Raw genomic sequence first — 14,579 nt, forward strand, 5'->3', positions numbered from 1 at the left:
ACAAAGCAGGCTGGTTTCTTTGTTTATATACTTAAAGAACACTTTCCTATGGTTGTTTAATATTATTTCCTACACTTACAGAATCTTCACTAGATTATCACACTTGTTTTATTGTGGCCTAATTTTCCCAAAATTTCATCCATTCATCCAATACATATTTATTATTAATCATTCTTCCAGTTACTTCAGTGAACAAAACAGACAAAGTGCCCTCAAGATACTATTTCCAGGCCACAACTTCAGGTGTTTTAAAAACAAACAAAAACAGAAGTCTCAAGCTGATGAAATCAACCAATTTTGTCCCTACTCCAATTTTTAGCCTAGAAAAATACAGACATTTTGTGAGGAAAGGAGACAGTGGGAGGGTGGGAGGAAGTTAATGTGACCTTTAGGTTGATTGCATATTCCTGAAACATGGTGAGAGAACCAACAAACACTGATCTTCTTTGCCCTGGGGTCGAAGACAGGGCTGCATCTAAGATGTAATCTGCAGAGTGCTGGAGTGTTCTTTCTGACTCCCAGAAATCTGAGGGAGTGACAAGGGCCATTCTAAAGGTAGCATTATGCAAAATTGGCCAGAACCCATTCATTGAAAGACTTGTCCACTTGTCTCTAGAGACAGGATGAAGGGACTGTTCCTGTACAACTGTATCACATCATCAAGTTGGGAAGCTTCAAAATCGCGGTAAGGCAAAACCATTCCCTTCCTGTCCCTTCTCTCCTTCACAGTTTAGCCCATGGATCCTAATTTAACCCTCCTGTTTCCACAGAAAACGTCCTTTCCACCCTTCAGGGATGCGCATGCTCAGAAAGAGTCTGGCGCAGGGGGCCGGGGCCTGGAGGCATCGATTGACTCGGTGCTCGTCTCCTCGACTTCTCTGCGTTCGATTAAGGAAGTGTGGCCGCGCTCTTCCGGCGCCAGGAAGCTCTTCCGGTTTTGGCTTCAAGCGGGATCGAGCCGTCTTCAGGTGGGTCGGTCTGAGTCTTCCTAGCTGTGGCTGGTTTCGGGGCTTGGCCGGATACACTCACTCGCAACCGAGCCGGCCAGGGCGAAGGTGTCGTCTGCTGCGCGGTCCCTGGCTCGGCGGAGAGCGAGCCTTAGTGGAGGAAGGGCTGTCGGGCTGAGGCCCGGCGTGGCGGGCTGGTTGGGTTTTTAACGCCCGTGGGGCCCGCGCGTTGGGCAGAGTGACCGGCGAGCGAAGAGGCTCAAACTGGTGCATAGGAATTAGCCCTGGGGTAAAGAATGGCCGGTTGTTCGCTTGGGGGCATTTACGGTTCGCCGAGCCCCCGCCCCCAGCAGCCTTTTGGATGAGGGGGCTGGGGCATTTCAGGTGCCCCCTTTTCAGCCGGCAGGAGCTACTGCCAGAGTTTCTGCTCTGGTCCCTTCCTTGAGACCCCAGTCCTTCTCCAGGTTCCCATGGAGGGAAGCAAGCCTTTGATGAACGGCACCTATTAACTGTGACCTGCGTAGTGCAGTCGCATGTTGTGTATGTTAAGACCCTTTAACTTGTAGTAGCCGTCAATAATAAATAGTAACTTCCGTTAGATATGTGTCTCCTTTAGTCTCTGGGCTCCATTTTGTAGGTGCTGTTACTCTCCCCAATTTGTAGCTGAGGACCCGAGACGTTAAGGAACTTGCCCCTCAGCGAAGCAGATTGTAAAAGCATAGACAGAATTGAAATTCGGATCTCTGTGGTGCCAGAATCTGAGTTCTTTCATTCTAAATTGTTTGCTGAGAGTATCATTCCTTTCAAATCTGTCAGAGGGAATCCCGAGGTCAGCCGTGGAGGTGTTGGGTATCACTTAGGAAATACTTTTGAGGACTGTCATGGCTCAGCAGGTAAAGGTGCTTTTTGTCACCTTGAGTACCTTGAGAGTCGGGCCCCTAAGGCCCGTATAGTGCAAAAAGAGAACCTGGCTTCGAAAGGCTGTCTTACCCAGCATTTGTGCGCTCGCTCTCTCTCTCTCTCTCTCTCTCTCTCTCTCTCTCTCTCTCTCTCTCTCTCTCTCTCTCTCTCACAATATCGTTTAAATAGTTTGTGAATGCATTTGTAAACGTCATTTAAAATTTTATTTTTCTATTACAATGATTTTTTTCCTAACTAGGCTATGTTTTCTAGTTTCTTACATAAATGTTTAAATCACTGAAAAAAATTTCTGGGGACTATAATCAAAATACATTGGATGACATTCTTAAAGAATTAGGAAATATACTTTTTAAAAAAAGTTACTTATTTAAAAAAGTTGTCATTTATGGGGGTGGGTAAGAAAAAGTAGTACCTTGAATAAAATGTTTCTAAATATGCTTACATGTGTATTGATGTTCTATTAAGTTTTGATCGTGAGAACTATTTTCTATTTGTCTAGAAAGCCCCAGTAGTGGCTGGGAGGAATTATTGTCTAATGTCAACTGACACTTTCTGACATTTGGGGCGGAAAAATAATTTAACAGCTAATGGTTCTTGTCTTTGGTCATGCCAAACACCTGTGTGTTTTAACTCTCCTTGCTAATAACAGATTGCTTATTTCCTATAGGCTATTCCAGAGGTTTTACCCAAACATGGATATCAGACCAAATCACACGATTTATATCAACAATATGAATGATAAAATTAAAAAAGAAGGTATGTTCTTTTAAAAATATATATTCACAACTAAAATGTTTATTTACCTGTCTTGAGAATGTTTCTTAATATCTGGTCTAGTCATCTTTCATTTGTTCTGCAATGATTTATCCCATTTTTACACAACTCTGAGATTTTTTAAATATAAGAATATGTAGGGATTGGAGTGCTTTGAATTGCTTTAACTCATAAATGGTTTCAAATAACTATTTAAATTAGGTGGCTAATGAGAATAGTGTGATGTTTCTTTTTTCAATTTACTATAAATGGTTGATAGAGGTAGTCATTATATTGTTACTTAGTCATTGTTTCATTCACAAGTTTTCCTTCTTATTTGTACAGAATTGAAGAGATCCCTGTATGCCCTCTTTTCTCAGTTTGGACATGTGGTAGATATTGTGGCTTTAAAGACCATGAAGATGAGGGGGCAGGCTTTTGTTATATTTAAGGAACTGGGCTCATCCACAAATGCTTTGAGACAGTTACAAGGATTTCCATTTTATGGTAAACCAATGGTAAGCTAATCCTATTATTTCTGCTTTAATCACTATTATTGAGTGGTACAGTAGGTTTTAAGCATGGACATGATGCTAGGCTATTGCTTTCTGTTTTGTTTGTTTAGAGAAATTTGGGCTTTTCTTATATAGGTATTTTGTTTGTTTTGAGACAGAGTCTCTGGTAACTTAGGCTAGCCTTGAACTTGGTATGTAGCCAATGCTTATTTCTTCTTACTCTTTTCCCAAGTGCTGGGATGATAGTGCACTACCACAGAAGACTTACGTAGGTATTAAAAAAATACATTACTAGAGCTGAATTATGAACTTATTCTAGTTAAAATGAGCAAAGTTAAAATATATGATGATGTGAATCACTGAAAAATAGGATGGCAACATAGAGAAGATTCTTTAAAACAGTAGACATTAAGATAGCATAGTGATACATGCATGGTTTCTCAGCACTAGGGAGTGGAGGCAGGAGAGTCAGAAGTTCAAGGATATCCCAGGCTACATGAGACTTTCTCTCAAAGAACCAAGTTGCATGGAACTCAAATAGGAGGCTGCTAGGTGTAAGACTGGGTGATGGTAGATTGGAAAAGTCTTGAGTCTTAAGTATGAGTGCATGCACTGTACCCTGAGTATAGACGCATACTGCTTTTCTGCTGGGATTGGAAATTCTTGCAAAGAGGTCTTAGAGCGTCAAGGCCTGTGGCTTACAGGATCTGACTCCTCATTCATGTTGTGCTACCAGCAGATGCGGCATCTCTAGTCACTTCCACCACCACTAAAATATGAGCAAGTTGAATCATTGGTTTATTCCAGAGATCAGCAGAAACTCCAAAGGACTAGATCTGTATCTCAAGCTTTGCTGACCACATAAAATAATTGTTAACTCACAAGTTGTACAAAAACAGGTCATGATCTGGATTTGGCCTTAAGGCTGATAGTCTAGCCCCTTGATATCACGGAGAAAGACTAAGCATTAAGCCAGTCTTATTCGTTTAAGGTGTATACTTGTAGCTAGTAGTAGCGTCAGCACTCGGAAACTAATAACATCTAGGATTATCATGCTTTTTATATACTAGGAGGGAACATATTTTTCCAATGGGGTCAGGCGGTAAGATTGCATGCTTCCCTAGCCAGATGTTCCTCTGTCGTAGCTCTTTACGCTGACAGTAGTGCAGGCAGTGAGTGCATAGCCAACTGAATGGGTGTGGCTGTGCTCCATCCAGCCCTACAGTGTTAGCTGTCAGCCTCAGTTGGGAGCCTCTGTCCTGTATCACACTGTTTCCTGAAACAGCTATGATTACTTAATACGAAGTATTTACATAATCTGGATCTTATTTACCTAGAGTACAAAACTTTTTTAGGCAATGTGGCCGAATTGAAATGGCAAGTTGACGCTTGCCTTGTTAATTGGATACAAGAAAGGAGAAAATTTTGCTGTTTTGGCACTAGTCTCTCCTTGCCAACTCATTTTTTTTAAATGAATACAAAAGGTCCATTGGTCTGATTTATACTGAAGGTATTTTAGAGGTCCATTTTCTGCCTTGAGGAAGCTTAGCGAGAGTTGCCAGATCTCCAGCATCTTGACAGGATAAATAAAAATGCTTTGAGCTGCCTTGCCTGTATTTAAGTGCTTTTAGGTTAGATGAGTTGTGATCAGGGTTTGCTTCAATTTCTAACTCAGTCACAGTGACTTCAATAAAGTAGATCTTTTGTCCTGAAGGCTTCCATCATGAGTCTCAGAATAAATGTAAATTTGCTCTTTACTGTCTTTAATAGATAATTGTATTTTATTTTTATGGGTATTTGGAGAAGAGTTTCTTTGTAATGCACTTGGGGTTTTTTTACTATGCACTAGGGTGTTTAGCAGTCCCTGGCTTCTACCCACTAAAAGCTAAAAGCATCTCTGCTGGCAGTATCTCTATGTGGTGCCAAGTGTCCCTGGACACTGCGTTATGTCCTGTTAAGAGCCATTGTTGAGATCAGATACTTTGGGTTTTTTTGTTTTTTGTTTTTTTGTTGTTGTTGTTGTTGTTTTGTTTTTTTTTTTTTTTTTTTTGGTTTTTCGAGACAGGGTTTCTCTGTGGCTTTGGAGACTGTCCTGGAACTAGCTCTTGTAGACCAGGCTGGTCTCGAACTCACTGAAATCCGCCTGCCTCTGCCTCCCGAGTGCTGGGATTAAAGGCGTGCGCCACCACCGCCCGGCTGGATCGGATACTTTGTTAGGTGAATATAACAGTCAGCAGACAAATCAGGTACCTGAGATCTGTTCAGGTCAGGGACAGGATTGAAGACCTCAGAGCACTGAATTCTTCTGAGTAGTAGAATTTGAACTTTAGCCCATCTTGTCTGTTAGAACATGTTGGGAAGGTTAGCAGAGCTGCCTGGCGCCTGCTGCGGTAGAGACATCTGCACTGGCCAGGCAAAGCCTGGGGTTCTGAGGGTGCCTGTTTTACTCTTCTCCTGGTGTATTCTTTCCTAGTGGGAAAGAGAATTGCTTTTGGTTTTAAGAAATTCTTTCTTCTGATCCACACTACTTTAAAATGCTTTTTCTTCTCTTCAGATGAAGATTGAATTCTTGGGATAAGAGTACCTTGTAGGGTTATTGTGTTTTGATGTCCTCAAAGAAATATTAACTCTTTAAGCTCTGGAGATGTTTTTGGTTGAATGGAAATTGCAACTTGCAGACACTTATACTCTAGGTAACTGTATAGGCCATTGGCAGAAATATTTGGCCATTTCATCGGTGATGAATTTAGCCATATAGCAAATTTAGTCTAAGACCCCACTCTTCAAAGCTGGTCATCATTCCCTCTGTGCTTGCAAACAGCATAGAATCTGTAGCCTTACCCAGACCTTCTGTCAGGCTCTCCAGGCTGTTGGATTGTACAGTATAGTTAGTTGTCAAAACTAGTGTAGGCCAGTGTTTTTGAGTTCTTGCTGGTCTCAAGTGCCTACCATCTTGCTGGCTCTCTCTGGTATAGGAAAATTAAGCCTAGTCATAGCAGCTGATATCTACTTTATGTTTCATCCCAATCCACTTCAATCTTTTAAGTTACTAAATTCATTTATTGAAAATGATGGATTCAAAGCAAAGCACTGTAAGTAAATGCCATGATACATCCCTCGGTTGACTGACACATGCTGATCCCTTTTTGAGTCATTATAAGTTTTCGTTGTTAGTAAGTCAGAAGAAGCAGTAAGTAATGTAGCTTCTTCAGCCTTGCTCTTACCAAATGCAGTCTGGTCCAGTGGCTTTTCGTCTTTCTTTCTTTCTTTCTTTCTTTCTTTCTTTCTTTCTTTCTTTCTTTCTTTTTTTTTGTGATAGCATGGGAATTGAACTTGGGTCTGTCATACATGATAGGCAAGTACTCTCCTACTCAAGAGTACCCTTACCTTTTCTTTTGAAATAGAGGCTAAGTTTTTCAGACTGGCCTTGTCTGTAGCCCAAGCAGGCCTCTTGATTCGGCCTCCTGAGTAGCTAAGGCTACAGATCTGAGTTACCCATCCCAACTTCATTTGTCCTTTAATAAAGACACGTGAGTGTAGTTTGCCTTAGTTGTGAACCATGGGCCACTACAATTTTCCACTAATTTCTTTCAATGTGTTTAAAATTAGTTTGCATTGTAGTTATGTACTGTGATTTAAAAGGTTAACTATTCTAAACAGCTGCCTACAAAGTAATGTAATTTGTTTTCCTGTAACTAAAACAGAGAATTCAGTATGCAAAAACAGATTCCGATATAATATCTAAAATGCGTGGCACTTTTGCTGACAAGGAAAAGAAAAAGGAAAAGAAGAAAGCTAAAACCATGGAACAGGCTGCAGCAGCTGCAAACAAAAAGCCTGGTCAGGTGAGACAGAACAGTCCGTGTCTGTTTGTGTGGGTTTCTCTGTGTAGCCCTGGCTCTCTTGGAACTGTCTCGGTAGCCCAGACTGACCTTGAACTCACAGGGATCCACCTGTTTCTGCCTCCCCAATGCTGGGATTAAAGGCTTATACTACCACCATCCTGCTAAAGGTGAAGTGTTTTTTGCTTTTTTTTAAAATAAATTTTATTTAAATTGGGAACAGTCTTATTTTACATATCAATTCCAGTTCCCTCTGCCTCCTATCCTCCCATTCCCCCCACCGACCCTCCCATCCCATCCCCCATCCACTCCCCAGGGAGGGTGAGGCCTTCCATGAGGGATCATCAAAATCTGTCAAGTCATTTGGGACAGGGCCTAGGCCCTCCCCAGTGTATCTAGGCTAAGAGAGTATCTCTCCATGGGCAATGGGCTCCCGAAGTCCGTTCGTGCACTGGGATATATCTGTTTCCGCTGCTAGAGGCCCCATAGACTGCCCAGTGCTCCTAACTGACACCCACATTCAGGGGACCTGGTTTGTTCCTATGTTGGTTCCCCAGCTGTCAGACTGAGGTCCATGAGTACCCACTTGCTAAGGTCAACTCTTTCTGTGGTTTTACCCAGCATAGTCTGGACTGGGCCAAACTCCTGGAATCCAGTTGTAGAGAGGGATGAGTGACGAACAAAGGGTAAAGATGAAGTGTAAGAAGCTGGGATAACAAAACTCTAAAATTCTAGGTTTATATTTAAGCAACAATTTATAATACCAGCCTTTACACATAATAAACAGTACTGATCTCATACTGTTTTATGTCATCTTTATTTAAGATATACTTATTGGCATTTTTCTTAAATTCTTCCTATAAATCATATATAATTTCTTCATCAGGAATATCTTACTCAGAGCCTCTTTGAACAATTCAAGAGGGAAAACTTGAAATCTAAAAGAAATGAAATTATTCAAAAAAGTAGTTACCTCTGAGTTAAGAATTATTTAAATCATTTTGACTCGGTATAATGCTTATGGAATTTTTTTAAAAGTCCCCTCCCTCCCTCCCTCCCTCCCTCCCTCCCTCCCTCCAGCACACCTGAACTACATAGTAAGATTCTGTCTCAAAAAATAAAATAAAAATTCAAATGCTAAGGTTTATGATGTGGTCTATAGAGTTGGAAGACATACATTTCAATTTATAAGCTAAGTAAATAGTTTATGACATAGGATCTTAAAGTAATATGGAATAAGGGGTCATTTCAGTGAATTTGCTATATGTTATGTTTATGTTATAAATTGCAGTTACTTTTTAGCATGACTGAAATTTAACCATTTCTTAATGCCAATTTCTTTTTTGTAGGGAACACCAAATTCAGCTAATACTCAAGGAAATGTAGCACCAAATCCTCAGGTAATGTTTTTCTACATGGGGTGCTTGCCTTAAGATCATAAAAATTATGGCAGTGTAAAATAGTGTTCATGTGTTACAGAAGCAAGTAAATCCATTCACAAGGCATAATTGCCTGTCACTTTAAGAAGTTTACTCTAGGATGAAGAAAACAAAACCTGGCCTGATTCCTGTTACCTGTGAATTAGGAACAAGATCAAAAAGGCAGGAGTTTGAGGACTGAGCAAGGGCTTTTGGTTCCTTGTCAGGACTTCACAGACATGTGTGGTCAGAGGACTTTGGGAGGGGCTGCTTCCATCCCAGGTGGCTGACACGGCCCTGTCTTTCTCAGATTCACACTGGGCAATGGTGTTTGCAGTCAGCCTTGCTTCCACTTCCCCAGCACAAGTATTCAGTCTTACTTTTTAAGTTTTCTGCTTTGAATAGAGTCTAAATTACAGTCTGACATGAACCATGTCTTCTCTGTACCACAAGAAAGCTTCAGTATGACAGTTGTGTGCTTTTGATTTTTTCTTTTCTCCTTTGGTGTTGGCTACTGAACCCTGGGCCTGGCCTATACTAGGCACATGCTGTGCTACTGAGCTGCCCAGTACCCATTAGCCCCACTGAGATGGTCTTGATTCTGCTCTCAGACCTCTCAATCCTCCTGTCTCAGCATCCTGAGTGCTGGGATTACAGGTAGTTGTCACCATACCTGATCTATGCATTCTCTTATGATCTTTACTCTTTGAACTCTTTCAGAACTTGTAGTCAATTCACAAATACTATCACTTAATTCTCTATCTTGAGCTGTTCAGTAGTAATTTTTTACACTTGATCTTTTCTGTCTATGAAATTAGTAAGTAGACACAGTTTCTTCTTATATGTAAGTCCTTTATGGAGTACCAAGCATGTGACTTAATGTATAATATTCTGCTCCGTTCTGTTTGTTTTATATAAGTAGACACAGTATATGCCATTTACTGTGTACATGCATGTACAGGAACACACAGAGTAAATGTCATCAGGTGTGGTTATCAATGTTTTAGTTCTTAATTTTCTCGTGGTCTGGTAGTAAAGAATGATTGCAGGAGTCACATGTTGGAGTAGAGTGATGAGCTGAGGAGATCTATGTTGCTGCCTTTTCTAGTGTTTAGACTTTGAATTCTGTATGCCAGGTGACAGAATTCCCCAGTTAGCACTGGTGCTTCGCCTAGAAATACTGTTTCCACAGAATCATAACCTTCCAGATTTGGGGTATCCTAACTTGTTGGCTTTCCTGTTAGGTTTTTATCTGTATCTCTGGTGCCATTGTTTTCAGCTTTTGTTTTGGTAGGTTAAGGTTTCACAGATCAATATAAGCTTCAATGTAGTTCTCTGAAGAAGTTTTTATTTTTCTCATAACCAAATACCTCCTGGCACAGTTTATATTCACAAGCTAACTTTGCCTTTTGTTTCCAATAGGTCCCCGATTATCCTCCCAACTATATCCTATTCCTTAACAATTTACCAGAAGAGACAAATGAGATGATGTTATCCATGCTGTTCAATCAGTAAGTTCTTTACTAAACAGATCTGTTTGCAGGAGCCTTCTAACAGGACAAATAGTACTTCTATGGACTGAGTTCATTTGTCACCCCACAGCAGTAGTTCTCTGTAGGGTCATTGATTTAGTCTGAGACTAATCATGGATTGAAACTAGTCTCTAAGCTTAGCAAATAAAAGAATAGATTTCCTCTGTTGGAGTTATTCTAATAAATGGGTAAAGCAGGAAACAAACTTTGACATACTGGCAGATGTGGCATTAGTGTCGACTCTTGCAGTCCCTTGATGGTAAAATTTTATGTCAGGTGCCTCCATCCTACTTGGAATTCTTGATTCAATGTGATTAGTTTTCTTAGGCCATAGCAAGTTGTTTGACAAATTTATTCATACATTTGCCTGTGTTTATTGCTTTTGTTTTTTTCTAGGTTCCCTGGTTTCAAGGAAGTTCGCTTGGTACCTGGGAGACATGACATTGCATTTGTAGAATTTGAAAATGATGGGCAGGCCGGAGCTGCCAGAGATGCTTTACAAGGGTTTAAGATCACACCATCCCATGCTATGAAGATTACCTATGCCAAGAAATAACGTTTGGATTAGCCAGTTTGAAAGGACTTGGTATTATTTATAGTGTTTGTTTTGATAACATCTGGTCAGGTCATTTTAGTGGTTGGAAGTGAAAGTGAAGTTGGGGAAGCGGCACCTAATTTCTTTTTAGTTTTGGTGAACTGTGAATTCTGAAGCCTTAATTTTGTACAATAAACTTTTATTTGTATTCTGTGTACTCAGCACTGTTTACTGGTCTGTTGTTCAGCCATCAAATGCTTATTTCAGTATAGAGCACATCTGACGCTGTAAAACTCCAGTGGAGCCAAGGGGTGAGTCTGGTTGAGTCCCCATCTGAAAGAGCCATGGGAAGTGTGTGAGGAGATGAGGTGAAAGGTGTCCCTTACTTTTCCTGAGTCATCTGACTTTGGATGGGCATCCATCCACCAGGACGTTTGAATTTATTGAACCTGTATTTCACCCTATGCCCGATGATGAGGGAAGTGAGCCTGGGATGCAGTCCGTGAGGCTGGACACTTTACCAGCTGTTGATTTAGTGTAATGGTGACTGAAGCCAGGAATTTGCGCATGCTAGGCAAGAGCCCAGCCCTGTCTCTGTTTTTGAGACAGGCTCTCAAAGGGTGAGCAAATGAGCAGTGAGCAGCACCCTATACACTAGTAGTAGATCAAACTGTTGGCCTAGCCTGGGGACTCTCCCTAAAGGACTCAGGTAGAGCTGGGTCCTAAAGAACAAAGCAGGAATAACTTAAAGAGGAAAGAAAAGAAAAAAATAAAAGGGAAAGAAATCTCAAGATAATGTAGACACTTAATACTGAAGAGTGAGACATCTGTGGGTAACAGAGGTCTGTAAGCTGTTTGACCTAATCATCAGGGCCAGTGTGCATCAGAGGGATGCTGTTGGGAGAATATTCCTTCACTGTCTTCTTGATGGGAAGAATTCACTGGTGAGACATCGTTTAACATATGTTTATTTAGCAAAGCAAAACAGAAGAAAGCATGTAAGGTGGTAGTAGACTGAGATCGGTCCTTGATGCCTTAGCATCTGATCTGGGCAGCAGTCTAACCCAAGGGGCAGCCACTAAGTCACAGCTGCAGCTTCCTTGCTCCCCTCACACCTAACTCCATGCCTATCCAATTTCAACTCCACGTGCTACAGCCTGTCCTTATACTTGAAAGCAGCCACAGGCTGCTTTTGAGAATGACAGGCTGAACATGTAAAGAAGAAAGGACTGGAGCACATAGCTGAAAATCCAGAAAAAAAGAGGCAAATGGACTCTGGTGAGAACTCTCTGGCTTTTCCCAGTGACTGCAGTGTCTTGAACAAGGCATTAGGCACAGTTGCTTGAGTCTAAGTTGTCATAAATCTAATTATATTTGCCTACTGCAAATACTAGAATAACCTGGAAAGGCTTGGCATCACCTTTGTTTGTTTACCTTCACAAGAGCAATTCAAATGTTACATTAGCCTTAGCTATTATTCATGATAGCTTGGGGCAATTTACTTCCACTCTTCTGTGGAGGCTGTGCACGGCAGGCATGGCAGTCGTGAGTTTATTGAAGTAGCTGTTTCTTTAAGTAGCTCTAAAATGGCAGTTGTCTTTTAGCATGTTGGCAGCAAGTTTGGGACTGGAGCAGTCTGAAGACAGCTGTCCAGTCAGAACCAGAGTTAAATCATTGTTTGCATTTCCCCACAGATGCTCTTAGATTAAAGGAAGAAAATAAAACAAAACTCACCCTGCTATTCCACTTTCCAAGGTTCACCCTCTCCTTGTTGGGAAGCATGAAAGACGATTGAAAAGCCATTTTTAACTTGACATTGACAAGAGACAGTAGCAGGGGATCTTAATCCCTGTGGGTGACCCATGTGTAGGAAGGTCAGCGAAGGGCACTTTGGCTCTTGTGAGCTTTATTTTTATCATCTCTAATAAAGATACTGAACAAAAGAGTCTTCCAAATCAGACAAACTGTATACAGGATCCTCCCCTGAAATCACGACATGCCCTAGAAGCCTTTATACAAGCACAAACAAAACAGTAAAACTATTGTGCACACGTACTTCTACCTATGCATAAAGCTACCCCAAATAAGAAAACTTATTTTGTATTACCAATTTGTCCCTTGGAAAAGTATTCTACACCAAATAACTTAATAACTTAAATTGTTGTCCCTCATATTGGATCTCTGAAGCCACTTGGTCAGTCAAGTTGGAGAGGACAGATTGACAGCAAGCTCTAGTCAAGAAACAGGTGGGGAATGGATGTTCACCATATCATAAAGATGCCCATTCCAAGTCCCTAGAAAAAGCACAAAACAAAACAAAAAGCTGGGTGGTGGTGGTGCCTGCCTTAATCCCAGCACTTGGGAGGCAGAGGCAGAGGCAGGCAGATATGTGTGAGTTTGAGACCAGCCTGGTCTACAAAGTGAGTGCCAGAACAGGCTCCAAATCTACGCAGAGAACCCCTGTTTCAAAAAACAAAACAAAAACAAACAAAGCAGCTACATACTGTCTGTCTCCCCTGACAAATGGTAAACTTTGGACCAAGGCTGACTTTCATTCAGTGTTAGATCCCACATGTAAAAAGCATTACTTGGCATAGAGTAGATGCTTAGCAAATCTTTACTAAACAAAGCATTGTATTGATGACTTCTAAAATGTTCCTGAAAAGGTTACCAGCACAGGTTATCTTAGCAGTTGGGAGCCAAGGAATAGCACAAAGTCACACCATGCAACAACCTTCACACAAGAGATTCATTGAGGAGAAACAGAAAGGTAGCTGTCTCTGAGTGGGAAGAGAGACAGCAGCAGGCTTGGGGGAAAGGGTGGGCATTATAGGGCTTTTGAAGCAGTAAGATGGCAGAAGAGTACATCGTGACCTGAAGTATTGCTTGGTCGTTAACCATGACAGGTACGTATGTCATAGGCGTGCCTAAAAGGGATCACACGGCCTCACTGACTGTTTTTTCTGTATCTTCCGTTTCCTTGCCATAAGGTAAGTGCTGTTTTCTGCTACTGGCTTTCATCAAGATATGCCACAGACCCAAACCAATGGGAGCAGGGATTGTGGACTTAAACTTCCTGACATGTAACTCAAAAATGAACAAACTGTTTATCAGCTGATTGTCTGAAGCATGTGTTGTAGAGAGGGAAAGTTAATGTACGTAGGAATAAAGAAGGAGTTGCTGTCATTTCCTTGTCCACTTATCTCTTGCTTCCACACTGGTAGGATCTGGCTGGGGCATGCTATATAACCCACCAGTGGCTCCGGCCAAACATGATTTCTAAGAAACCTATCACAAAAGATTCGTATAATATTGCTTTATATATTATGTAAATCTAGAACTGTATTAGTATTACTCAAAATACATCTTATACACAAGACATTTTTACTTTTTAAAATACATATGTGTGTGGCATTGTGTGTGTGTGTGTGTGTGTGTGTGTGTTTACCTGTGTGTGGATGCATATGTGTTCCTGAGGAGGCCTGAAGTTGATATTGGGTGCCTTCTTCAATTTTTCTCCACTTTACTTATTGAGATTCTTGTTGAACCCAGAGCTCGTTGATTCCAATTGGTCTAGCCAGCAGCTTGCCTCCAGGATGTCTACGTCTGTCTCTAGAGTGCTAGAATAATAAACGGGCTACCATGCCTGCTCAGTATTTGTGTGGTCTCTGGGGTTCTGTACCATTTTCTTCAGACTTAGATAGCAAGTCCTTCATCCACTGAGCTGTCTTGCCAGCCTGTTTTACATCTTAAACAGGTTTCTGCCTTCAACAAATGTTTGTTCATAAACTGAAAGGATAGGGAGAGGGCAAAACAGAAAAACCAGCAGTGGTTGGCATTCTCACAGTCCTCCCAACAGTACTGATGGTGGACAATACAGTCACGGCAAATGCGACTTTAACGTTGGTGTACCATGTGTGTGGAACAAGACATGGAATTTGACTCTTCCTGGAAAATGAAATGCTAAAATGCCTCTGGAATCCAGGAGCACACATTATGAAAGAAAGGGTGGGGGATGGCCCCTTCCTATTGGCTGGGTGCTTGCCCAGAGGTCTGGTTTTCAAATAAAAGAACCCCTGAAGTTAGGCAAAGAGTGCTAGTCAAAACAGCGAAAGG

The 14,579-nt window shown here is 41.3% G+C and overlaps 1 protein-coding gene across 1 annotated transcript; it reads left to right on the forward strand.

The window, feature by feature from the left end:
- Positions 1–827: 827 nt before the first annotated feature.
- On the forward strand, positions 828–10,680 carry Snrpb2 (small nuclear ribonucleoprotein polypeptide B2). The gene is made up of 7 exons (XM_005068705.4): positions 828–968; positions 2,536–2,624; positions 2,967–3,139; positions 6,841–6,981; positions 8,328–8,378; positions 9,819–9,907; positions 10,325–10,680. Exons 2-7 carry the CDS (start codon positions 2,561–2,563, stop codon positions 10,482–10,484), a joined length of 678 nt encoding a protein of 225 aa, XP_005068762.1. The 5' UTR covers positions 828–968; positions 2,536–2,560; the 3' UTR covers positions 10,485–10,680.
- The last annotated feature ends 3,899 nt before the right edge of the window (positions 10,681–14,579 follow it).

The sequence above is a fragment of the Mesocricetus auratus genome, unplaced genomic scaffold (assembly GCF_017639785.1).
Source record: "Mesocricetus auratus isolate SY011 unplaced genomic scaffold, BCM_Maur_2.0 Super-Scaffold_100004, whole genome shotgun sequence".
Classification (NCBI taxonomy): Eukaryota; Metazoa; Chordata; class Mammalia; order Rodentia; family Cricetidae; genus Mesocricetus; species Mesocricetus auratus.

What these genes read in the sequence shown, in the direction of transcription:
- Snrpb2 (XM_005068705.4), top strand. Translation starts at nt 2,561, where the DNA reads ATGGATATCAGACCAAATCACACGATTTATATCAACAATATGAATGAT. An exon ending in TGATAAAATTAAAAAAGAAG is followed by an intron (nt 2,625 to 2,966) that starts GTATGTTCTTTT and finishes TTATTTGTACAG; the next exon opens with AATTGAAGAGATCCCTGTAT. An exon ending in TTATCCATGCTGTTCAATCA is followed by an intron (nt 9,908 to 10,324) that starts GTAAGTTCTTTA and finishes GTTTTTTTCTAG; the next exon opens with GTTCCCTGGTTTCAAGGAAG.